The 25,402-nt window shown below is 35.5% G+C and overlaps 4 protein-coding genes across 5 annotated transcripts; 3 read left to right on the top strand and 1 right to left on the bottom strand.

The window, feature by feature from the left end:
• Positions 1-8,287: 8,287 nt before the first annotated feature.
• Positions 8,288-12,210, top strand: LOC118262720 (uncharacterized). Its single transcript, XM_035574288.2, has 2 exons — positions 8,288-8,487; positions 11,887-12,210. Exons 1-2 carry the CDS (start codon positions 8,454-8,456, stop codon positions 12,162-12,164), a joined length of 312 nt encoding a protein of 103 aa, XP_035430181.2. The 5' UTR covers positions 8,288-8,453; the 3' UTR covers positions 12,165-12,210.
• A 17-nt stretch (positions 12,211-12,227) lies between these two features.
• LOC118262719 (uncharacterized) lies at positions 12,228-13,435 on the bottom strand. The gene is made up of 2 exons (XM_035574287.2): positions 12,912-13,435; positions 12,228-12,827 (listed from the first exon to the last, which is right to left on the bottom strand). The coding sequence occupies exons 1-2, from the start codon at positions 13,319-13,321 to the stop codon at positions 12,371-12,373; spliced, it is 867 nt and encodes a 288-aa protein (XP_035430180.2). The 5' UTR covers positions 13,322-13,435; the 3' UTR covers positions 12,228-12,370.
• Positions 13,436-14,087: 652 nt separating this feature from the next.
• LOC118263004 (integrator complex subunit 14) lies at positions 14,088-17,715 on the top strand. Its single transcript, XM_035574729.2, has 10 exons — positions 14,088-14,392; positions 14,472-14,629; positions 14,808-14,943; positions 15,173-15,285; positions 15,555-15,747; positions 15,931-16,031; positions 16,134-16,229; positions 16,450-16,636; positions 16,815-16,963; positions 17,189-17,715. The coding sequence occupies exons 1-10, from the start codon at positions 14,206-14,208 to the stop codon at positions 17,414-17,416; spliced, it is 1,548 nt and encodes a 515-aa protein (XP_035430622.2). The 5' UTR covers positions 14,088-14,205; the 3' UTR covers positions 17,417-17,715.
• Positions 17,716-17,986: 271 nt separating this feature from the next.
• LOC118262851 (protein O-mannosyl-transferase TMTC4-like) lies at positions 17,987-24,829 on the top strand. 2 transcript variants are annotated; one of them, XM_050697801.1, is made up of 12 exons: positions 17,987-18,437; positions 18,531-18,957; positions 19,035-19,271; positions 19,548-19,753; positions 19,872-20,052; positions 20,246-20,454; positions 21,050-21,157; positions 21,789-21,815; positions 22,715-22,856; positions 23,039-23,153; positions 23,376-23,564; positions 24,501-24,829. In XM_050697801.1, exons 1-12 carry the CDS (start codon positions 18,217-18,219, stop codon positions 24,629-24,631), a joined length of 2,193 nt encoding a protein of 730 aa, XP_050553758.1. In that variant the 5' UTR covers positions 17,987-18,216; the 3' UTR covers positions 24,632-24,829. The 2 variants fall into 2 exon arrangements, with proteins under 2 accessions (XP_050553758.1, XP_050553759.1); XM_050697802.1 differs by lacking the exon at positions 21,789-21,815.
• The last annotated feature ends 573 nt before the right edge of the window (positions 24,830-25,402 follow it).

Raw genomic sequence — 25,402 nt, 5'->3', positions numbered from 1 at the left:
GTAAACGACTTTATTTGCTCAAAAAAATTCATCTACAGTAGGATTCTGAGTCAGAAAAACTAAATTCTTATCTTTTGTGGATAAGTACCTTTTAAAATGTATTCTCTACGTTGAAATTATACATGATCTATTAGTATATGTATAGTCTTACGATAATTAACGTGTTTATTACATGCAAGCAAATTAGCATGATATCGGATTAGCAGGTCTAATTCAATTGTAATATTAACTGCCACAACCCACTTGATCTGATCGCACGTACGCTGTGGTTTAATATACTCCATTGTAGGTTTTATAATGTCATTAATGTGGAGTGTCAGCATCAATATAATTGATCTGAACAATATGGGAGTATTTACATGGTCCAATGTCCATTGATGTACATGCTTTGTTTCGTCGTATGAGTGAGGCTACCTCAATAGGGTAAATGACTAATTTTTATTTTAATGTTCGTCTTGTATTTTTTTTTTCTTACGAATCAAACACTTTCGGAGATATATCGATTTGAAATATCGCGTGACGTCACTTTTAAGTCTTTAGTAAGTTTCCTACGTAGAAATGACGTATTTTCTTCCACTCCTAAACTTTAATTCGTTTTATCTAAGTATTGTTATCTTATGTGTCAAATAAAAAATTACGTGTCTTATAATTTTTCATTACCTAACAGACAGACTAATTAGATTTTTAATTATAATCGCTATTCGGAAATCCCCAAAAGTTATTCCTCTGGTGTTGCGATTGTCTATGAGCGGCGCCGGTTGCTTAACATCAGGCTGTGCTCCGTCTCCTTGTTTACCTAGCCCATCCAAAAACTAATGGATTTGACTGTTGATTTTACTCGCATTGGTTCTGATCTGTACCCTTAGTATGTACTGTCGGCTCGTTCGTACTGGCCAATTAGAAACGCGCTCTCCTTTCTATTACTTTGAATGTAAATTATTTGAGGTACTGAAATTATTTGATGTTGCCATATAATACTTATTTGTATTACTGTCTGATATCGTCCTAACACAAACTACATTCTACTTTACTTTCCAATCAACATATTACACAATTCATTAATTCCTGTCACAATATTTTCAACACAAATTTTACTCAGATTTCAAATGTAAATATTTTGCGCATACGCAACATTTACAGTTCTTGACAAATATATGGAAGAGTACCTGTTATATTTATAATTATAGACATTATTTATATAAGCCTATTTACCTATTACATAAAATGTTACAAGGATATATTAAGCCATAATCATAGTATAGCCATTAATTTACATTTTTTGATACTATAAACTGCCATTAAGTACCTAATTTTTATTTTTTAATACTATAAGCTGCTCTATTTTCTAGTCAATAAACTTACTATATCGGGGCCCAATTAAGAGGTGTGCTCGATATTGGTGGTTTATAGGAAATGGACCTTCCCGAAATAGAATACCGCAAATGGCTAAGTTTGGTCATTGCACTGGACTGGACTGTCGGTATTGGTGGTTCGCTATTTTTGTGAAACAGAAAAGTAGATATCAATTTGGTATATTATCAGATATAAGTGCCTACTTACAATAAATACACCCACTTTCCGCCAATTAGGTATGTTATTTTCTCATGGTAGTGAGTGAACCTATTTTTCTTTGGATGGGTCAAAGGAGCTGGATAGAACACCACAAAAAAAATCTGTTGAAGATGGAGATCAGCAGCTGCGTTTGCGACTATCGACGATATATTCAATAAAAATATCTATACTATGTAAAATTAATTTTCTAATTATTTAATCACGTATCTGGTCTTATCATATCGTCCAGCTTACATCAAATTAAAATACTTACCTAAATACGAATTGGGTAACCGATGACATGTCCCTGGACACCACAAATCGAATGAGTTTGCTTCCAAATTGTCTGCACCAACTTAAATGGAATAAAATGGATTAATATTACAAATCCCAAAACCTAGTAAGGGTATCATAGGACAACTAAACAGAACTTTTTGGAATATTTCCATAGTTTAATATTCTCGGCTTGTGGGTGTGGTGCATTTAACGTATGTAAATCAGTTGTCGTTGTATGTATGTGAGTAAGTTCATAAAGGCTTATTTAAAAAAATTAAATCTTAAGTCAGTGCCTAAATAGCTCTCTTAAGGACCTAACGTAATACTAGACAATTTTTCTTTTAAACGTATGATTAATGTAGAGAGGGAACTATGCAGGTAGTAAAGGCAGGGATACATCATCATCATTTCAGCCACAAGACGACCACTGCTGAACATAGGCCGCCCCCAATGACTTCCAGATTGGCCGGTTGGAAGCGACCTGTATCCAGCAGCTCCTTGCGACCTTAAACAGGTCGTCTGTCCACCTTGTAGGTGGACGTCCTCCGAGGTAGATAGTACAAAAGCAGAAATCTAGCTAAAAATTACTTTTTATTTATAAAGAACAAAAAATATATCTTTCTTTAAAATGTGAGAAGTGCATTAAACAGCTAATATGTAGATATGAGCGATTGAGCACCGATCACAAAGTTGTAAGTGAAGTGAAGCGTATTCGTGATGCAGTAAGTAAGTATCGGAGTACGCGATAAAGGTGATTTATGCCACTTATGGACCGCCCGATAAAACTTAGTAAGCCTATACTCGTAAGACGGGATTTGCTTAACTTCTCATTCAAGGGTAATAACGAAACTTACATAAATCATAGCTCAGTTGAGTTAATACGAGTTATTGTGGAGCAAGTATGGGAATATGGAGTTACTTTACAGAGTTGTTACAGATTTACCTTTATAAAATTGATGTAGCTTTATGATCGTGTGTTTTACTTTATAGACATAGTTGGAGTTAGCACTTTGAAGCATATGTAGGGGACTCCCACTCATTCAGCTGTTGTATTCGAACTATCTGTAATCGCAAAACTTTTACTTGCTACGTTTTCCCGATAAGAAGAGGTCCTTACGAATTATTCTTAAAAGTCCAGATGTTTAAATCTGTCTTACTTTAAAAACATACGTCATTTGGAATGTTTTTTTGTTTTAAACTGTTCGATATACCTCCTTATCTATTTTAAAGTGTAAAAAGTTTTAGATTTATGGCAACATTCCCAGTGGCCATGGGGCAAAGGTGGCGGAACGATATCGACTCCCTTACTTACCTGTCTAACTGACTTTGAACTTGAAAATTCTCTTACGAATTTGTAAATTTTATTTTTTAAAGAAGTAGAATCTCATCGTTTTTAGTATATATTACACAGAAAACTGTATTGAAATGTTTTGGGGGAAAGATTTTGGGTAAAAAGACTTGGGATATTGAGATTATCACCCTTCTACAACCACCCTAGTGGAAACTAACAGTCCTTTTTAAGAGACGGGTTCTGTGCTGTCTGTGCTGAAGTCCTGAAGGTGCTTCGTCTGATACGACACGTCTTTAGGGAAATAGGTATAGGTAGGGTACTTTACCTTGAAAATACTTGGCTTGTTCTTAGAATTGCTTAAAACTTACACACTTACTTAATCGCTAAAAACATAAAACCATTGCGAAGATCCTCAAAATATAAGCATAATATTAACTTATTCATAAATTATATTGTTTATTTAATTCTCAAAAGGAAAACTGTTGAACCCCTAAAGAGAGCCTAACAAGCGTGAAGATTGCTTTAAACTAAGACATCAATGTATTTTCTCTGTATTCATAAAATTAAAACGGCACTAATTCCGACAGTACTTTGTCTCACTCCAACTTCGTGTATTTGTTCAGGATGAGAGTGACAGAGGTATGTTTGTCGGTGTTGTTGAGCTCATTATAAATACCGGAGTTTAAGTTAACAGCTCCGTATACTTGGAAGACTCGCAAATGAAAACGTTCGTAAACGTAAACAATAAAATTACACCAGTTTTATTTAAGTTAATTATTTTGCTCGATAAGTAGAACCTACGTGTGTCTTTGTCTCAGCAAATTGTTTATGGAACAAAAGTTAAAGTTCTTCTAAAGCCGCATCTGACTTTATGTAATCCTTGATATCTTTCGTTCTTGGAATTTTAGTTTGATTAAAGAGGTATTGCAACCGATTTAATTATTTTTTTTATTTGAAAGTTTATTTCTAAAGTAGTCTCCGTAGTAATAAAGTCAAGTCTCCGGTCTCCAGGATTCAGGAGAAATAAGTAAAATCTCAAACTATTTTCATAGCAGTGTTTTCATATGAAGGTGTAAAAAATGAAGTATGCCATATTATTTTATACATTTGTATCTTTTGAGGACGTGTGGCAATTTTAATCCATCTCCTTTGCTCCTAATAAAAAACATTAGACCTATTGATATTATAAAAATAAATAAATAAGTGAAAGTCTCATAAACGAAGCGTCAATATATGATTGATTGTTACGATCAACCCTTATATTAAGGTACAGTCAAACAATCAGATTCATTTTTGTATTTATATCGCAACAGATTTAATTAATCCTGACAGAAACCGGGTGTAAATCAGGAGCTCAACTCCGAAATATGGCTTCATTTGTCATCTCGACGTCATTCAATTGGAACTTGCATTTATTGTTAACAGTTTTAATCTTATATTGAATACAAACCCGAGCAATATAAGTAGCAACAGCAGTTGTTACTATAACTATACAACATTACAATTACTTTTTGCCATCGTGATACCATTCCCATGAGCACCAGGAATGACTGTAAACCACATATTTTGATTACTTTTGAAAACTTTTGTTTAAGTCTAACTGAACCTTTTTGAACTGCAATATGGAGACTGGAGATTATATATAGTAAACCCTCCATGTGCAGAGGATGTTCCAAAGTCCAGTAATGGACTGATCTCAGGCTATTGATGATTCATGCTGGGGGCATTACATACGATGTTTTAATACACACAAAAGAGCAAAGATATGATATGGTTGAAAATAATTTCAAAAGACCGTCGATATTTGATGGATACAGATATCTATTTCCACGGAGTCCGTCTATTTATATTTACATGTATCTTTTAATATTTTTCCTTATTGATAGGTACTCAAATAAAAAGGTCCAATTCGTGGGAGTAATATGAAGGTATTTAGATAAAGATTCTCTGCTGTATGGTTACAAGCTCTTATTGGTACTTAAATTGATTGGCAAAATTGATATTGTTGTAACTATTTTTACCTAACTTTGTAGACATGCTTAGCTAGTAAATAAAAGTACATATTGTAACTATTTATAATGCTTTAGTTTGCCTAGTTATCGTTTTATTGGGTGTTTCTTTTATAGAATAAGCCGGTAAACGAGCAGACAGATCACCTGATGGTAAGCAATGACACTTGAAGCATCAGAGACGTTACAAGTGCGTTGCCGGCCTTTTGGGGGCTAGATATTTAAGGGTTGTTGGGTAATCGGGGATTGGGAACATTGGGTAATTGGGCCTCCGATAACCTCACTCACACAACGCAAGCAGTGTTTCACGTCGGTTTTCTGTGAAGCCGTGGTATCACTCCGGTCGAGCCGGCTCATTCGTGCCAAAGCATGGCTCTCCCACACTTTGGTGCTATTTACTACAACTAAATACGTAGATCTTGAACACTATCGAAAGACCTAGCATAGCGTGATTGTTTCACTGAAGTCAGTATATTCTTGGATTTTAAGCAAAACCATTTGGTTTACAAAAAAATAAAACAGTATCGTACACTACAATACAAACTACAATTTTTCTTACGTCAACGTCAGTTGAACCGAAAGCCGAAGCACCAGTAATGTACTTATGCGAATATTTCAAAATTTTCAACATTTACACAAACGCTCTCGACTACATTGCATGACTCGTTTGCTCGTGGAAAACCGGTGAACAGTGCTTTCCATACAAAATAGTGGTTCCCTAGAAAGAAAACTAAAGGTCATTGCACCTTTTATCCTCAGTTTAAACAGTGAACAAGTCACGCGTGTTGTATCTATGTTTTAGTTGGTGTACGATGCTGTTTACGTAGTTTTTATGCGGCTAGGCAAGATATCGATTGTCAATGTTGGCAATGACCCTTCAAGGCCTTTTTACCTATGTTACACCTACATACATTGCATAATGTGTGATGGTAATCCTTCATTACGGTTGAAACAGGTTAAGCACAAGGATATTTTTCTGCGTTGAACAGTTAAATAAGGAGATGTTTTAGTCCAAGTGTATTTACACATTTAAAAGTTAAGTATTATTGACCTATTGAATAGATAACGGAAATCCCGGTTTCGCCCTTTCAACTCCAACCCTTGAGAAAACTAATTACAGGTCCAATAGGCCACGGAGAACGTCTAACAGAAACCATTAATTAATCCAAACAAAGAGATTATTCTGCTAAATACATTTAAACTGTAAATACATTTTAAATCATTAATTCAGTCATTAATTTTCAATTCAAACCTTATATTGTGGAAATTACCTACTAAAAGAAAATTTTGAATCATTAATGGAACCCAATGAATTAAGAGTCCATTTTCAATTCTTTTTTTTTTTTTGATGTCGTTAAAGCTATATCTTTCCCTGCTAAAAACTAGCTAACAAACACTTAACCTATAGATGCAACCGTTTGAAACACACTAGAAATATCCATCAAACTCTTCAATGATTCAATACAGAGCTGTAGTTCCACCTAAATTGATCGCAAATCTAACATGTACAACACACGAGTGCTTTTTGATTACCAATTAGATACTGCACTCGTTCCGTGACCGGTACCGTACAGGAGAGTACAGCTTCGAGTGGTAGTAGTAGCTAGTATTTCACAACACAAAATGTTCTATGCCAATACGTCTCCGGTGCATTCCCGTTGCTGTTTTGCAAAACGTTATTACCAACCTGATTTGACTCCCCGATTCAAATACGAAATAAAGCCTGCTTAAACCACCCCCGAGCAAAGGAAACCATTCTGAACCTTATGCCAAACGCCATTAACTTTACAATTGGAAAATGATAACGTTTGGAACAGATTGTCGTTTTAATCTCGCTCTCATCTATAATTTAGACGCTCCCAAATTGAAATGTTCGGGAGATATCAATGAATCGGTTTATCTGAAATCTAGTTACATGACTCATTTGTGCATAAATCGGTTGCTGCGTAGTTACAATGAAAAATAAAATTCGCAAGCAAAGCCAAGTTTTTGTGTAGTTAAAATAAAAAGTAACACTTAACGTGTATAGGTACTAAATATTTCATGTGCACTGAATTGTTTACGAGGCGAACAGGACAGCAATTAATATTTTTATAGATGGCCGCCGTTCGGACGCGCGTCGTCGGCTCATCAATATTAAACTTCCCTTCGGATTGATCTCCTTTATGTTTATCATTATCTACAGATAGCAATTAACGTTCTCGGAATTTTCCTTCATTTTTATACAGCAACGTTACATTAACATTTAGTTTTTTAAAAAGCTATTACAGGTTCCTGGAATTTTAAGTTCATCATAATGTTTTCATTTAATTTCAGTTTGTCTAAAACGTGTAGTGCTAGTGTATTTTCTCCGTGTCGTTGTCATAGTCGTGGTTGCATTACAGTTAATAGAATGTGATATTAAACATGTTACTTATCATGTGATCATTTGTTCTTCGGTATATGGGAATCGAAACCACGACAAATTACGGAGTGAATATACGTCCAGTCATCAACTGTTCAGTCCATCGAAATGGGTAAGTAATAATTTTTAATTTCACCATGCTTAGGTACATGATTTTAGTATTTTTAATTATTATTTGTGTTTCTATCTGTGCATGGATCTACAAAATCTTACAGCAATAAGTTAAACTTTGCTTTCTTTGAACTCAAAGTCGTCCAATGTTACCGTGAGATCTAGATCTTAAATTCAGCTCCTACATAAGCCACCTGAAGATGTTCTTTCATGTCAACTGCGACATTCGTTGGTAGCCAAACGTTGGACATAAGAAAATGTAACTCTTTTCACGACCGAGCTAAAACTCCCGACCAATATCCTGTACAATGTCACATTCACGCATGTTGAACCTTCTAGAGAAATAGTGAGCTTCCATAAGCTCACTATTTCCTGAATAGGTACACCTACCTGAAATCTCGCAGAAATTTCACTTCAAATGTTTGACGATGGAATTTGTTGATGTTACGTTATTTAAATTTCGAATTCCTAATATTGTTATCGTGTAGATCAAAGACGTTAAAAAAAACTGTAGATATTTACTTTGAAATAGCATAGAGTAGTTTGGTTTGCAATTGAGCCTCATTTGATTTTAATTACAAAGGAGGTTGCATTAAAAGAGCCTATTTTTACTACACCAAAAATAATAGATTTCAAAATGTCAATTTGACAAATAAATATTTATAAAATAACATCACAAAAACCAAACAGTGAAATTGTGAGAAATAATGAAATAAAATGTAATAGTACAATTATTTTGAAACTAATTATAGTGCACCCGCGTATAGATAAGCGGCGGTTTTCATTTAAATGGAACGTAATTCATACTTAAATGAAGAATAAATCAAGATTTGTCCTCTATGAAGGTACCTTACCATGTATTTACCTACTGTGTCTTTTTTCAATTATACCCATAAGTAATAAGTAGTATTTCCCTTAGTAAACTTTTGATAGAGACATGAATCTTCGCACCTAAGTATTTAGAAACTATTTCATAATGAGAATACAATAATGATAAATAGGTAATAATACTAATATATTACCTATTAATTTGTTTTGGTCAGGTCAAAGACAACAAGTATTCTAAGATTTTTTTTTCTTCTATTATGTTTTAAGTAGCTTCTAGGTACTATTATAATACGGATGTGCATATAGCTGAATTCACATACTACGCTTACAATCATTTTGTGGCTATACTAGGGTGTCAATGAATTCAAAACCATTTATTGGATTAATTAATAACATACGTACATAACTTCACACGTGTGTCCCATGGGGGTAGGCAGAGACAATGGACCGCCAATTAATTAATAAATATCGATTATTAAACTAGCATATAACTACTTACCTATAGTATATAACCCCAACCAAAATTAAAGACAAAATTTAACCTATTTTAATTAATGAATAATTGTTTTTAAATTTTCTATATTAAGCCGTCTTTAGATGCGAAGACAAGCGCTCAAGCTAGGCAATTTTCTTTTTTAATTCACAATGATTGACTGGGATTACGAGGCGGCCATTTGTAATTCATGAAAAACGGCCCACGTAAAACAAGGTCCCTTCTAGTTGAACGCATGGAAGTGTAATAATCTCGCATTTAATTTACACTGCAAGATTTAAAGAACTGGAATTATTTGCCAAAGTCTGTGTTTCCATTTAATCTAGATGTGTTCAAGGCGCGAGTGAATAGGTTGCTTATAGGCAGGCATGCTCCATCGTAGGCCGCATCATCATTTAATTTTATGACGTGTTAGTGGCCAAACGCAAACCCATTTCCATTACAAAAAAAAAGATTCAAAAAGAGATCGCATTGCTCCATCTTAATGAAAGTCTGCATTACCATAAGTATGAAATTGTACCTAAGTGAGGTTTCTTGCTTTATTAGACTTGTCATTGTACTGTTGAGAAAACCTTTACTTTCAAGTATTCAAGTATTTATTGCATCCATAATGTACACAGGTGTTGGAAAATACAGTATTTAGTCACAATTAAGTGGTTTACTGCTTGGATTAAACTTAACGGATCTTTAAAATCCAGTTTGAATTATAAATTGTTGTATAGATCATTATGGCAACGAAATACGAATTACCGTGATTGTACTACCTGTGTGGTCTGCACGATTAGTAGAATAGCTAGGCTAGCTAAGCTATATAAATTATATAGCTTAGCTAATTAATTTTTAATTAACATTAATAATGTTAATTAAAAATTAATAATGTTAACATTATTAATGTTAATTAAAAATTAATTAACATTATTAATGTTAATTAATTTTAACGCAGTTGATTTAAAACACGATAGTTTTATGATTCCTTATGTAGACCAGTGGTCGTAAGCCTGAATGAGGCGAATGGCTTAGATTCCCGAGCTTAGTAATATATTATTGGATTGTTAGATTCATTATGGTCTAAGGGTTGATTACTTAGATACAATCATAATAGGATATCTATTAAATCCATATGAATGGTTTCTAAAAGCGGTAATGACAAAACGTTTTTAAGGCCCGTTATAGATTGAAGTAACGTTCGTAAAGATACCTATAACGTAAAAAAATCCAAAACAAATTAATTCTAACATCAATACCTCCCCGCTTCTTAAAATAATTTGAAAATAATAGAACCACATCATTCACAGACAATTCTGTTAAGAAAAAACAATATTATACACATAAACTTCATTATAATAACACTTTGTATGCTCGGATAAATAAGGACAAATATAAGCCTTTCTTAAAACAATTTAAATTCCTCGGTAAAACACCTTACGCCCTTAACCGTCACCTTATCTATACCCTAAGTACCTACTAGTGATGTAGGTAACGAATGTCATATTTTAGACACGCGAATGCGAATATTGACTCAAAAATTTGGACCAATTTGTCTATAATTTTAAGGCGAAGCGCCTCCGCTTCATGGTAGATATCCCTTCCACTCGTACGAAGCGCTTCGCTTCAAGCTTCCTTGTGCGAACTGCTAGGGAGTGGAACTCTTTGCCGGAGTCTGTGTTTCCTGATGGGTATAACCTGGGTGTCTTCAAAGCTCAAGTGAATAGGTTGCTTATGGGCAGACGTGCTCCATCGTAGGCCGCATCATCACTTACCACTAGGCTAGATAGCAGCCAAACGTCGACACAGAAAATGTAATGTTTACAGCTTTCTCGATGCGCGAATTACAGTACAACAAGACAGTTGTAAGATAGTTTAATCAGAAGATAAGGTTTTGTAATAAATATTATAGAAATTAATACCTATTTCTCTATCGAATTTACGTTTTTGTAATTTAATTATTTTTATGTTCATATTCGCATTAAAAATTGCGGATGCGAATGCGAATGTCGAAAAATGTGCGAATATCGCGTATTCGAATGCGTTCGTTACATCACTAGTACCTATTCACGTTTAAAATTACGGCCGTTCGAATCAAAGGTATAATAAAACAGATTTATTTTGCTACGTAGACACATAATTCGTCAACAATAAGTATAATGAAACAGTACCCATTAAAAAATTAACTCGGCGCGTAATGTTTTAATGTAGTCAGTCAATAGAGCGTGTCCCAATAAAACCGTGATGCGTGTCAATGTGCGAGAGACAAATTAACATTTTAATTGTGACCGCCATGTGCGCCAGCGACACGAGTTGTTATGTCGCGACTACTCTCCGGAAAATCACTGTTAGCTGGTGACATCCAATCGTGCGTGTGACGTGCACTTAATGGGTTATTATAATTTTCGTCAGCCCACTATCAGATAGGGTAAATTGGACGCACGTCAATGTTGCCGCGTCCACCTAACCCTAGCTGAACTGACAACCCAATTTATAGTTCATTAATATTTTAATATCGATGCTAGGCTTTGTTGTTGACTTAGGTTCTGTAAATTATAAAAAGACTAGCTTCACCAACCATTTCACAATAGGTTATACCCCTGAATAACCTATTATGAAACCAAAATGATTCCGCAGGAGTCACCAATTCGTACAAAGATACTTCTAAAAATTGTTTTGAGTTTTACACAAGCTTTTTAGCACAACGTGATCGATGATCAAAATTATCCAATCACGTCCTCTGGAAGTATGATCTCTAGCAGTATGAACGTAACACGTTAAATAATTTAATTTTTTCATCAGCATATTTCACTAGTTTATTATAATTGTGGACCTTGTGGAATCTTTATGCTTTAGTACGTATATACGTTATGCTTAGGCATTTTGCGTATCCATAAGCCCAAACAAAAGCTATTTTAAATATGCAAACATTTTTCAGGACCTTCTTTCAAGGCCGTCACGGACGCTATGAAGAGTAAAGCTCGATGCCGGAACAGCATAAAGGTTACTCTAGATACCGCGGGCTTCTCTAAATATAGCCAAAATCACAATTTGCTGGTGTATACCGTACTTACGTTCGTCGTCGTGTTCCTCATATACATGGCTACTAAAGACTGGAAAGGGTACACCAGCCCAGAGGAGGTGGATTTGGGCACAGTCCAAGTGCCGACTCCTGCTAGCCACCGAAAAAATGGACACTTACCCAGAGAAGACTAAATAATAGATAAGTACAATATCTCAAAATAAATAATTTCACTTTTAATGCCCTGTTTAATTTAATAGAACTTAAAATAAATGTGAACCGTCTAGTCCTTGAACAGTGATTGCCTAATTATTATAAGAGAAATAACTAGTAAGTGTTAAATGTGCGATCTAAATATCTATAAATAATTAAATAAAATCCAAAGATTTATGCAATAGTCCTAATCTATTACGATATCCGCATCCACCTCCTTTAACTCCCGGCTAATGATACTTAGATCACCAAAACAAGCCACTCCAAAACGCTGGACGCTAGAAGATGCCAGGCCAAACAATTTTCCGTTCTGCAGCATCAGATCACCGGCACGAATTGGACATCTCGCCAGGTCCTTCACGCATATAGTATTATTTAACTTCACAAGCTTATTGCTATTTGTGTCTACGTACTCTTTGCCAGCCAGAGACGCATGCTGTCGCGAGAAAGTTCTACCAACAGAGTGTGGTCTCCCGAGGATGTGAACTTTTTGCGTCCAGTCCAAATCGTGACCGATCTTTATAATTTCTGAGCAACCCTCTATACTTTCATAGCTAGATAAGAGCACTAGCCTTTTCGAAAACACTCCATCATGATGCATCGATTCAAAGACGTCGATAGAAAAACCTTTCTTGCAACGAGGACTGAAAAAAGAAAATTTTATGTTGGTCATCATCCTTATTACTCCTCATCTATAAAACAATAATGGTAATTCGTTTGGTAGGTACTTTGACACGCTGCCTAAATACATTCGTATAGGTCCAGACTTCACACATACTCCATTTGCTAGGACTGAACTCTTGCTCACAACTGCACCGAGACATAACAACTGCTGCGTGCTCACAGAATGAATTCGGGCTACGAAACGGTAATCATCCATTTTCACTCGGAAGCATGATAGTTCACTAAGATTTGAGTATTTCTTAATTTGCTCAAAACCTCGATAATGCATTATAAAACTATTGACGACTAGGGCCATTGTTACTGCAAATATAGCAATCAGCAGAATGACAATTCCAGATTTACTTTTCTTCGAGCGATCATCCCATGGTAAACTAAAAAAATTGTATTGAAACTCCAAATTTTGATCTTGATCCCTGTTTTCAATTATTTTATTGTCGTCTGTATTTTCTCCCATTACAATTCTTCAAAAACAATCATTAGTTAATGACATAGATGGAAATCGAGTTGGTTGTGTTACTTAGTTAATAAATAAGTAGGCAGGTATCTTCTTAGTTCATACTTTTTTTCGCGTCACTATAATATGAACCAATGTATCGGGATTCGTTCAATAGATCGTAATTTGAACCACCTGTATGACGAAGAAGTTTGTCATGGGCATGGATGGATGTGTGTTATGGAAATCAGTTCTTTTAAACGTAGGTTTATATCGTTTCTTGTCGTACTTCGTTTGCTTGCATATCGGTGTGGATATGATTCAGCGAGTATAAGTCATCAACGTAGTCTAAGTTCTCTAAGACGTATAATCGCCAAATGTATCATGCGGCGTCGAATATTGTCTGTAGGAAGTATGATCTCTCCCAGAACGACTAGGAACCGTATTAACTATTTTTCTACCTTCTCCCTTCTCCTACCCAGGAAATAACTATCTATGGCATTGTCATGACTATAAAATAAAATAGCCAAAACCGTCAAAATCTTATTTTGCTTAGATTCAAGCTACGAATGTTTTAAAAAATTCAAATGTCAACTTGATGATACTGACAGATTGCAGTCATCTGTCAGACAGTTGCCGGTTGCTTGTTTCATTTCAGTTTAGGTGATATCTTAAGCATGTTCTTTCTAATATCCTTGTCATGTAAACGGGATTCTGAACCTATCTTTTCTGGATACCAAAACCACAATGGTATAAGTATAAACAAATATTGTCATTGTTAAATGTCAACTTGTCACTGTCAAGTGTCAACGTTGGTTTGGTAAACGCTGTTGAATGGTTCGAAAACAAATTATGTACTATTACTTTTTTGTTTTGTGTTAATAGTAAGATTTTAGTCGAACAAAATGCCTACGGTTATATTAATGGACGTTTCACTATCAATGTCGCGGCCTGTCCCGACTTCCGACACAACAGAGACACACACCCGGCACACGATAGCTACTGCAGCCGTGAACACATTTTTGGACTATTTAACTATTCACGCTAAACTAGAATATGTTGCCCTGGTCTCATTCTCATCCGTTTACGAAGGTAAGGTCGTCTATATAATTGACAATGCATTATCTGGCAGACTTAGGAATGAGTACTTGATATGGGTTTTCTATTTCAGTGGCTGTTCCCTTTACTAGGGACTTTGACAGCATACGCAGCAAGCTGTTGTCATTAGAGGAAGGAGACAAAACCTGCATAGATACTGCTCTGCTTGGTGTAAACCAGCTGGTGCTCAATGAGTGGGGAGGATGTCAAACACCTGTGCAAATAATATTGGTGAGATTGTGAATTTAAAGGATATATTGATTTGCATTCAGATTTTCACACAACCTTTAACACAATGCACAATGCATGTAGAAATATCAAACAAAAGATAAAAAAATATCCATAAATCATATTGAATTAATTATAAAGTTTGAATCAATTAAATAACAGATTTTCAATAATGTTCCAGATAACAGATGGAAGCAGTGGTGTAGGTGCTATAGGCAGGAACCGGATGGTGCAAGCTCTGCCTTTGCCTCCCTCTTATCCGGCGAAAATACATATACTACCCATTGTGTCCCCTCATGACCCTTGTCTACAACATGGTTAGTACATTTTGGGAACTATTGAAGCTAATTGGAAGTATTTGTATCTAAATGGTAAAAATAAACAATCACATTTTCTTAAAAAAAAAAAAAACGTAAATAATATTAATTTTTAATTGGTATTTTAGTCATTGAATCGCCCTAGGAACTAAATCATATAATAACTTTAAGTTTTTAGTCTCGCAAAACCACAAGTTCTAATTATAATGATAACAAATTCATGTTTCAGCGATGCCACTTTACCAGAAAATAGTGGATCTAGCAAACAACACAACCAGTAACTCCAATGGCAATATGTCACGTGGAACTATCTACTGCCCTGACCAGCTTTCTGTGCCTGGGGTAAGTTTAGTAGCTACTTTGTATTGTAAATTAAATTAAATTAAGCAATCACATAGGTGAACATTCCAATACTTATTTAAATTAGAAAAGTAAATATTAACAAGCAGCTTTAGTATATTGATATTTTTTACAATTACCAAAGACTTTGAATTAAAATTAGTTAATCTTTCTCATATTGTAAATAATTATTTTATATTTGTTAGTTACAAAACTTATTAGCACATTGATTAGCTAAATATAAAATTACAATTACAATTACATATACACAGGTAATAACAGCAATGACAAGACTATGTGAACAGCACTATCAGGAGTTCTGGTGCACTCTGAAGTGTGGCCAGCTAGAGGCGCGCGTGCAATTGTTCCCCGCGCCACAAACTATTACACTCGAAGAGTTAGCTGCTACCTACACGCTCGCTAATCAAATACACGTCATTGGGTTTCTGCAACAGCAGGAACTTAGTAAGTAATTAAAATTATTCAGCCTTTTCTCCAAAATGTGCAAGTGCCAAGCAACGGAGCAAATTCTTATGAGTTTGTAAAGTATTGAGATTAGAATATTTAAATTGTAAACACTATAATACTAAGAGCCCATTTCTGTATGTATGTTTATAAAAATATTTATAAACTTCTACCTTGTGACAGGTACCCCAATAGCATTAAGTAAGCACTTGGTAATACCACAAGCTCAACCAGGAACCACTCCAGCACCAAGAGAAAATTATGGCTCCAAAACTCCTACTAAGGTATTTCACACCTTTTACCCTTTCATTTATACTCTTATACTTTTTCCATTTTTGTTTCTTTAATTTGTAATATCTAATCATTTCTGTTTGTGTCTCCTACAGGAAGGATCTAGTACCGACGGTTCTGCGACAGAGGAAGACATGTCAGATCCTAGTAAAGTTCCCAATTTTTGTGTTCTTCTACATGGAGCTCTCAAGGTACCATTTTAAGAGTATTTATTTTTAGAATATTAATGTATACAAATTAGTAAATGGTAGGATTATATTCCACCATGTATTTTGGTCTAGAAAGAAATTCACAATTTTGTACTGCAAAATACATAACTTTCCAAAATGAAGGCTCGGTTTTGTCATATTAAATTAATATGTTACACATTGCATAAACATATTTATTTAGATATCATTATACATTATCTAGGTGGAAGGTATGGCCGCAGTAGTGTTGCTTGGCGCGGACTGGTGGGGAACACTCACAGCTTCGTGCGAAGCGTCACGTGGTCGTCGCTCGTGCTTGTTGCTCAGCGTCATGAGGCCGGGAGCGTCGGCCGCTCCTTGGCTCGGCGCCCTCGACCAACTCGGACCTGCGGAGGAAGGCACTACTTCAAGTAAATATACAGTCAAACCTATATCTCCATTATTTTCATACCAGTAGATCCAAAGCTGCTGTAGTACAGTACAGAAATATAATAAGGCTAAAATAAAATAAATTGAACAAAAGTGTTCCATACACATTATACTTTTCATAGTCTTAAACACACTTCTACATATTTATTTTTATTGCAGCGGAAACATTCCCCATAAGGTCGTGGCGTTCGTATAGTAGTGGAGGATCTGCGTGCGCGTGGGCACGTCCACACGCACTACTTGCTGACGTACAAAAAGTCCTTCGACATGCAAGGAAACTCCCAGATAAGACACAACACCTTTTCAAGGTATCTTTTAAGGACCTATTTTTCCTAAGGCCGTTAAATTTTATCAAAGGAATTATTTTGAATATTTGATTTGATTTCTTCCATACTAAAAACTGTTATATTATTATGACAATTTTATTCTACAGATAAAAGTTATCTGTTGATTTAAAATCGGTTCTAAAAAAATTATCAATTGATTAGTTAAATATCATGCGGAAGATGACATGATCATCTCTTTTTTCACAGGAATTGAACAGACTCCGTCGGGCAGCCATTTCCCTCGGCTTCTCCGAACTACTGACTGCGATTGGAAACGCGTTGGAGCGTGAATGTACGGCTTTACCACCTACAGCGCCCTCTGAGTGCGCGTTACAACTCGCTCATGCAGCCAACGCCCTACGCGACCCGAGAACGGCCTTAGATATAAAACATACGCTGACTCCATTAGGCCACGGGACTCCAATGGCACATTAATTTTACTTTCTTTCTATTAATTAAGCAAATGTTTTTTTTTCTGAATTAGACTTTTTTCAACAACCAAAATCCGATTGTACTTCTTACATACAGTATGGTATTTAAAAATAAGTATTTAAAATTCATTATAATGATAGGATTGGACTACAGATTTTTTGTCTTGAAAAGAATATAAACAATTTAACTGAATTGCGTATGAAGGCTGGTGTCTAAATAACATTTCAAGCAGAATAGTTTAAGTAGGTTTAATTTGAATAACTTTAGTGTACATAATTAATTAATAAAAAGTATCAAAAATATGTTTGGTTTTTTTTCATTTATAAAATTACTGATCAATACACTCAATTATTTCAAGTGCCCTTTGTGTATTTTGGTAAAACTTTTTAAGGTGGAAAATGACTAAAAATCATTATTTTTCTGCTCTGTACTTTACTTTACTCGAGTAAGTGTTATGTATCTATCCGAACAAACCTGATATTTTCATCGGCCCACTCACAGGTCCCGTTGGATTGTGAATGGGATATCCTGTCATAATAAGATAAATTAATAATTCTATGTGTCTATGGTATTTAAAATAAAACATTGTAAATGTCAATGTCAGAAAATCTGCGTATAAAGAAATTAAATACGAAAATGTCATAATAAATAAAATTTCGGATACAAAATATTCACAAAAAAACTAAAATTACTGTGCGTAAATTCAGAAAAATGCATAATCATGAATTAAAACAACTAGCACATTCTGGTATCGATCAATAAAACGTGACGCAACTGATTTGCAGTGCTACAGAGCCAAGAAAATGCCGGCTAAATTTATTGCAATCGTCTCACTGTCGTGTTTACCATTTTTGTTTACGTTAGACGGAGATTTTGTTTTTGATGACTCTGAAGCAATTGTAAAAAACGAAGATGTTACATCGGATTCGTGGACTGAATTATTTAAACACGATTTTTGGGGTGCACAAATTAAATCAAACTTTAGTCACAAATCTTACCGGCCCCTTACTGTTTTGTCGTTCAAGTTAGTAAATTGATAATAATTATTTATTTTATTTATGCCTTGGAAATATTGGAGTAAGTTCTACTTTTGTATTATATTAACTTTTGATTTCAGGCTGAATTATTTCCTGAATAATAGAACTTTATCAGCCTTCCAATTTAAAGTGACAAACTTAGTATGTCACGTCATATGTTGTTTGTTGGTGTGGAAAGTGTATCAGACTCTTACAAGTCGTAAGGTCCTTTCTGTTGTTATAAGTGAAAGTGAAAGACTAACCAGGGATTTAGACAGCAATAAGTATTGGTGGAGGAACACACCATTCCTGGCGACACTGTTGTTCTGTGTGCACCCTGTCCATGTGGAGGCTGTGTGTGGTGCAGTCGGCAGAGCTGATATCTTGGCTGCTATTACATTTTTCCTCGCCATTCTCTGCTACAGCCAGTCGCAAGCTAAAGACACCCGTGGATATTGCTTTTTACTATCTACAATATTTTTAGCTGGTATGTCTATGTTATTTAAGGAGAATGGTATTACAGTTTTGGTGAGTTGAAACATTTATATGAATATATCCAGCAAGTAAGAATAATATTGTAAATAGTAATTACTTTATATTTTTAGGGATTCTGTGTTGTTTATGAGGTAGTAACAAAGTTGAAGATAAATAGAATAGAAAGTAGGACTGCTAGGATCCTGAGCCTGGACAACATTACCGTGGACTCCATGTTCAGAGTGAGTGCCATGCTCACCAGTATACTCACCCTGATGTATGCGAGGTGGGCTGTGATGGGGAACACAAGGCCGGAGTTCAAATCCACTGACAACCCAGCAGCATTTGCCCCTGATCCATTTGTGAAAGTAAGCTGTTTCATACTTATTAAATGGTGCCCTATTGCTGATTAAAATAATTAATGTTTGTATTTCTGACCTGTTATCTAAAATGTATTTTAAAAACTTAATACTAATATAAAAGAAAAACTTTTTAAAATGTATTTTATGTTGAAGTCTTTTGTACAATGGGCCTTGTAGTAAATATTTTTCTGTTACTGTTTGATTTTATTTATAGGTATGATTGATAAAAACAAACATGTGCTGTTCAAACAAACAAAGTTCAGCTTTTTAATATTATTACAGGTAGCCACACACAACTACATATACTTTCTGAATCTGCTATTGTTTGTATGGCCTCAGTGGCTGTGCTATGATTGGTCGATGGGATGCATTCGACTCGTTGAGAATATGAGAGACTGTAGAATGGTGCTGGTGTACTCTATGTATATATTTGGCATGTACATATTGGAGACTATGTATAGTGGGAGAAACATGAAGATAACCAACAGGTAAGTAAGGGCTGGCGCTCACTGTCAGCACTGCGGTACTGTACAGCATGCCATGGCAAAGGATTTAATTATTAATTAATTAGTTTGAATCTTATTTCAATGAAATATTTTTTTTTAGGATAATGTTCTTTGCAGTATCTCTTTTAGTGTTGCCATTCCTGCCTGCCGCTAACATTTTGTACCCAGTAGGCTTCGTGATAGCTGAGAGGATTTTGTACATACCATCGGCTGGATACTGTCTTCTAATAGCCATTGGATTTAACAAACTCTTGGACAGGAGGTCGACGAAATTTCGCAAGGTATAACATATTATATTGCTCTATAACTTAGGAATAATACCTAGAGAGGTGCACCATATATAAATGTCTTCAAACATCAAATCATTTACTGTTTGACCATTTAGTCAACCTTGCTAAGTGCCCAACAGTTTAATTATGAAAAATACTTTTTTCTTATAAGTATTGTTCTTGAATTAGATCCTTATTCCACCAGATGGCTCTGTTGTCGTTTATGTCAGTGGTGATGCTATACGGTGTGTGGAGCTGGCGTAGGTCTCACGACTGGCAAAATGAATACAGTCTCTTCATTAGCGGGATGGCAGTCTGCCCGTTGAATGCTAAAGTTCATTACAATATTGCGAAGATCGCTGATGCGAATAAACAATACGATATGGCTATATCCGAATATAAAGAAGCTATAAGGTAAAAGATGTAATTTGTGTATTTATTATACTTCACTACATAGTATGATGCTTATAAAGTTTGCTAGCAATTGCGATTTTTTCTCAGTAGAGTCATAAGCACTTACATACCTACTTACCTATACCAATTGAGAGTGAGCACGCTTAGGCCCGCTTATTTGCCTGAGCATCTTCAATTGAATACCACAATTTAAATATGACAAAGGGAATGTCGACATTCATACAATTGACTGACCAAGTAAATCATCATCATATCAGCCATCAGCCAAAAGATATCTTTCAGCTTTATCTGCAGGTCAGCTGCAGGCATTCAGGTTGAAGTCACACGGATCTAGCGACCCCAGAGACCATTATCAGGTCATTTAAAGTCAAATTATTTATTTCCGGCACTTTTCAATGTCAAAGCAAATATTATAATATTAAAGAAATGTCTGTATGTCTATCGGTCAGTCCTCAAGTAGTATGTAGAATAGACTCGATTGTTTACTCTTTTTCAATCAGGTTCACAATACAATTCTTGGTTACATAATTTCGTTGGTTCAACATTGGAGAACTTATCAAAATAAAATATTAAATATGATTTTAAAATATTCCAGGCTGTACCCACAATATTATCAAGCAATGAACAATTTGGCGAACTTACTTAAAAATCAAAAACAATATACAGAAGCTGAACGTTACTTAAGATTAGCTGTGAAAAACAGGTATGACAATATTTGCACCTTTTCATTATATTGCATCTGATGGACCTCTTGTGGCCTGAAACGCCTGGTAAGTTGATGCGGATACGCAAATTAGGATATTGGCAGAAGCAAGGTATGGCACCCAAAGATATTTGTAGCGACTGCTAAGCTATATACCTATACTTACGTGAATCTATTTGCTAAGATTTAGACTTCATTTTCATTTTACTTAGAAACTCACAGCCTTTTTTTGGGGGGGAAAATCATCCAATGACTTCTCCCGCCTTGGGTGAGTCGGGAGGGAGTGTCAGACTCTTACTGACTAAAAACCTCCCGATTCCTTCTCCTGCTTTGAGCCGGAGCCCCGGTAACCTTTTACGTTGTTCGCAGCTCCGGATCGGGCATCAGCCCTACTGGGCCCCATCTAAACTCACAGCCTTGCTAGCTCATTTACGCACTGAGACTCGAGTTGCTATAGGTACATAGATAATGAAAAGGATATAATATTATATAGAAGCGAAATATTTAATGTGATTCAAAAATATAAATGTTTGTTAACCCACCTACACCGGCCACGCAAACGTAGCTTGACATAATCACGTTTCTATATTTCTGTAATCCCTAAATTAATGAATGTTGAATTTTATTTCAGATTTTCATACTTAAACCGTGATGACATGTTAGTAAAAATATAAAAGTTTTATAGTAAAGTAATTAGGCACTTCATTAGATCCCATTTAAGTGCCTATCTATTTATAGAAATGGCTTTATGCACTAAAGTTATACTTATGGGGAGTAAGATGCCTCGCCGTCAGCAGACGAGCGCGTCTTTCACATCTTGTATTTATTGAAATACACAAACAATTAATGATCCATAAATAGATTATTATTAACCGTATTTTCCTCTATTTTTCCGTAGCTAAATGGCAAAATACGGAACCCTTATAGATTCGCCATGTCTGTTTGTCTGTCCGTCCGTCCGTGTGTCAGCCATTTATTTGATTTAAGTTTGAATAATCATCTGACTCTCTCGTGGCCTACGCTTTACGTGATTTCTTCTTGAAATACATAACTGTTTGGTATATTGGTGCTTGACATTCGGGCCGAGTTAAAACATTTAATTGAGAATACAGCATATGTACATTTAGTTTTAGTGGCACCGGGAAACGGGCATCTGACCATAAAATGGCGACAACGCCAAAAAAATTAGGAGACCCTATGAGGTGCTTGCTTAGGGCGCTCTCTAAATTCAGTCCGCCTCTGCTTTAAGGCTAATTATTTAAATAGTAAATACTTATTAATTATTGTATTCTGATTGGAAATCTGCACAATAGGGTAGCATCTTAACACCATAAATAAGCATAAGAAGACCATAAGAACACATTTATAGAGGACCAACAATCTGTGCATGTAATATTATCCTGCAAATGTAAAAGTCTAGTAACTACCTAGTAAGCTTTTAATGATAAATATGATGCGGAATATTCCGCATAAAGCTACCTCGAGTTTTGTATTTTTATATGAGCTCTGGTTTGATTGACTTAGTAATCTATGATAAATACTTTATTACAATTTTAGGGAGGATTTCCCAGCTGCTTGGATGAACTTGGGCATTCTTTTAGCTTCTACCAAGCGTCTAAAAGAATCGGAAGTTGCTTATAAAACTGCTTTGAATTACCGCAAGAATTACCCGGACTGCTATTATAATATGGGCAATTTGGTATGTCTTAACTTTGTTTCCATGTTTTTTTATTTTCTAATTCTCCCTGAATGTATTTGTATATTCATCCATTTACGTACCCCTTATTAACAAACTAACGTAACTTGCGTTCATTGTATCCAACATTCCTTTTAAAAACTCCTATATTCGGTTAAATAACATATTCAGTCCTTGTGTTTCAGTACCTTGAAATGAATAAAACTGAGGCAGCTATAGAGAGTTGGCTCCGAGCTATCAATCAGAGTCCTAAGCACGTCTTAGCTTGGACTAACCTGTTGGCTTTGATGGATAATACTGGTAACAACTAGATTTTAATATTATTGCTAATAGTAAGACTAAACAATGTACCCATAGCATTTCATAAAAAAAAAAATAGATTCGGATCAATTTCACATTTTCAGAGCTACATGTCTGCATTTTGTAACCAACTAAAGTTTGTACTTTTATTACGCAAATTAAAAGCTAAAAACGACCTCCGACTTCGAAGTTTTCTATTAATTACTCTTTCTATCATTTTAGGACAAATTGACAGAGCACTGGAAATAATACCGAACGCGTTAAAGGAATTACCTGAGGCTCCTGCTGTAAACTTCGCCATAGCCAACATGTATGGAAAGCTGAGCCGGTACGAGGATGCAGAGACACACTTCCTGAAGGCAATCCAGTTGTTTGACAAGGATATCAAGGCCATACACTACGCCAACCTAGGTGACTATATTTTTTATTTATAAAAAATATTGTCAACAATTACATTGTTTTGATTGTATAATAATTACATATCAACATCAGCCTTTTAGTAGTAGAAGACAGTAAATAGCTTTTCATTGCATGCCACTTTCGAATATTGTTACTCCACCTTGCGTGAGTGCACCGTGAAATCTATATCGTTTTTTATAAAATGAAATGATTTTGTCTCAGTAATAGATTTTCGGTTTTTAAAACAAAACATATCTAACCAATAAACGTTGTAAAAATAAACCTTTGAAAGAGAATACGAACTCATAGTATATTATCAAAACATCACGCCTTATAATTCTTAAAGAAGTAATCGCGACGGGTGGCACGTGCGATGCGAATATTTTTATGTTAAACAACATAAACACGCTATATATCACCTATGTTTGCCTAAGCGTGGTCCTCACTCTAGGAAATATGTTAACCCCGGCGAGGAAGGGTAGCTCATCGCCCGAATAGAACCAGACCCGTGCGTGCGGCGCGTCGCGTTCCGCGCGCGCCTCAAAGGGCCATCAGACCACCACAGATGGGGCCCAGTAGGGCTGATGTCTGATCCGGAGCTGCGGACTACCTAGCGGATTTACCGGGCTCCGGCTCAAAAAGCAGGAGAGGGAACGGGGTGGTTTTTCGTCAGTAAGAGTCTGACACTCCCTCTCGCCTCGCCCAAGGCGGGAGAAGTCATTGGATGACTTTACCCCTCAAAAAAAAAAAAACAAAACGATCATGGATTAGTTCTCCGAAAAATGTGTCTGGCCCATGCTCTGGCCCTCTCCCCGGGTATATCGACAACTTTGGTTCTATGTTCGTGGCCTTTGGTAGCGATATTTATGTTGTTTCGAAATCGGTCCTTCTGAAAGCGAGGTACGAAAAGGAATGAATATGTGTGTAATTACTTTTTTTCAATTTCAGGAGTGCTTTATCATCGATGGAAAAAGTATAGTCTGGCAGAAGAAATGTACACTAAAGCTCTAAACATTGACCCATCGTTCAAGACTGCTCAAAAAAATCTTGTTTCTCTTCAGAAACGTAAAAATAAATAAATAAAATCTTACTACAATAATGGGTATTTATGTAGGAAGTAGAATGTACTTAGATTGTTCCCAATTACTCATTGTGTTATTGTTAAATATCACCGTTGCAAGTGTTTGAAATTAATATGAATTACCTAATAATATGATATCTCAGTTAGAACTCAGCACACGTCAAATAAAATAAATAAATAGACATACTGAAAATTTTACTGTGGTTTTCCTCATTATGGCCTAAGTACCGATAATTGAAATTATCAAAATATATTTTCTTTTGAAAGCATGCCTCACTTAATAATCTTTTTTTTTAAAGGCCGGTTACACCTAAACTACCTTTAGCTCCCAATTCCATAAAAAAAATCATCAACCTAAAAATGTCCACTGCTGAAAAGCAGAAGTAGGCAGGTATCCACAGAGTACATTGAGTGCAGCGGATAGATAATTTAGAAGATCCTGCTATCCATCCTTCGATAGCTGATTATAGTTATAGAGCATATCCTGTTCTTCGGTACCCCCATAATAACTAGTGCTGGTACCTCGGGTTGGGGTTACCCGACCGGGAAAACTCCAGGTCCTGCACTATTGGTTAAGACGCCTTTGAAAGTCTTAACATTTAAAAAACATGCGCCAAATTGTACAAACTTTCGTGTCGCTTTGTAATTTCCAAAGAAATAGGCAGAGGTGCACAATGCAACACATTATACAATAATGTAACATCCACTTTTCTCCAGCTGTCAGTTGTCTTGTGTTTATTAATTTTCCACGGAGCACAATGGACCTAAT

This window comes from Spodoptera frugiperda, chromosome 12 (genome assembly GCF_023101765.2).
Source record: "Spodoptera frugiperda isolate SF20-4 chromosome 12, AGI-APGP_CSIRO_Sfru_2.0, whole genome shotgun sequence".
Lineage (NCBI taxonomy): Eukaryota > Metazoa > Arthropoda > Insecta > Lepidoptera > Noctuidae > Spodoptera > Spodoptera frugiperda.
This window is presented reverse-complemented; position numbering and strand designations above follow the sequence as displayed.

What these genes read in the sequence shown, in the direction of transcription:
- LOC118263004 (XM_035574729.2), top strand. Translation starts at nt 14,206, where the DNA reads ATGCCTACGGTTATATTAATGGACGTTTCACTATCAATGTCGCGGCCT. An exon ending in TGACCCTTGTCTACAACATG is followed by an intron (nt 14,944 to 15,172) that starts GTTAGTACATTT and finishes TTCATGTTTCAG; the next exon opens with CGATGCCACTTTACCAGAAA. An exon ending in ACCAGCTTTCTGTGCCTGGG is followed by an intron (nt 15,286 to 15,554) that starts GTAAGTTTAGTA and finishes ACATATACACAG; the next exon opens with GTAATAACAGCAATGACAAG.
- LOC118262719 (XM_035574287.2), bottom strand. Translation starts at nt 13,321, where the DNA reads ATGGGAGAAAATACAGACGACAATAAAATAATTGAAAACAGGGATCAA. An exon ending in TATTTAGGCAGCGTGTCAAA is followed by an intron (nt 12,828 to 12,911) that starts GTACCTACCAAA and finishes TTCTTTTTTCAG; the next exon opens with TCCTCGTTGCAAGAAAGGTT.
- LOC118262851 (XM_050697801.1), top strand. Translation starts at nt 18,217, where the DNA reads ATGCCGGCTAAATTTATTGCAATCGTCTCACTGTCGTGTTTACCATTT. An exon ending in CTTACTGTTTTGTCGTTCAA is followed by an intron (nt 18,438 to 18,530) that starts GTTAGTAAATTG and finishes TTTTGATTTCAG; the next exon opens with GCTGAATTATTTCCTGAATA. An exon ending in AGAATGGTATTACAGTTTTG is followed by an intron (nt 18,958 to 19,034) that starts GTGAGTTGAAAC and finishes TTATATTTTTAG; the next exon opens with GGATTCTGTGTTGTTTATGA.
- LOC118262720 (XM_035574288.2), top strand. Translation starts at nt 8,454, where the DNA reads ATGAAGAATAAATCAAGATTTGTCCTCTATGAAG. An exon ending in AAGATTTGTCCTCTATGAAG is followed by an intron (nt 8,488 to 11,886) that starts GTACCTTACCAT and finishes AACATTTTTCAG; the next exon opens with GACCTTCTTTCAAGGCCGTC.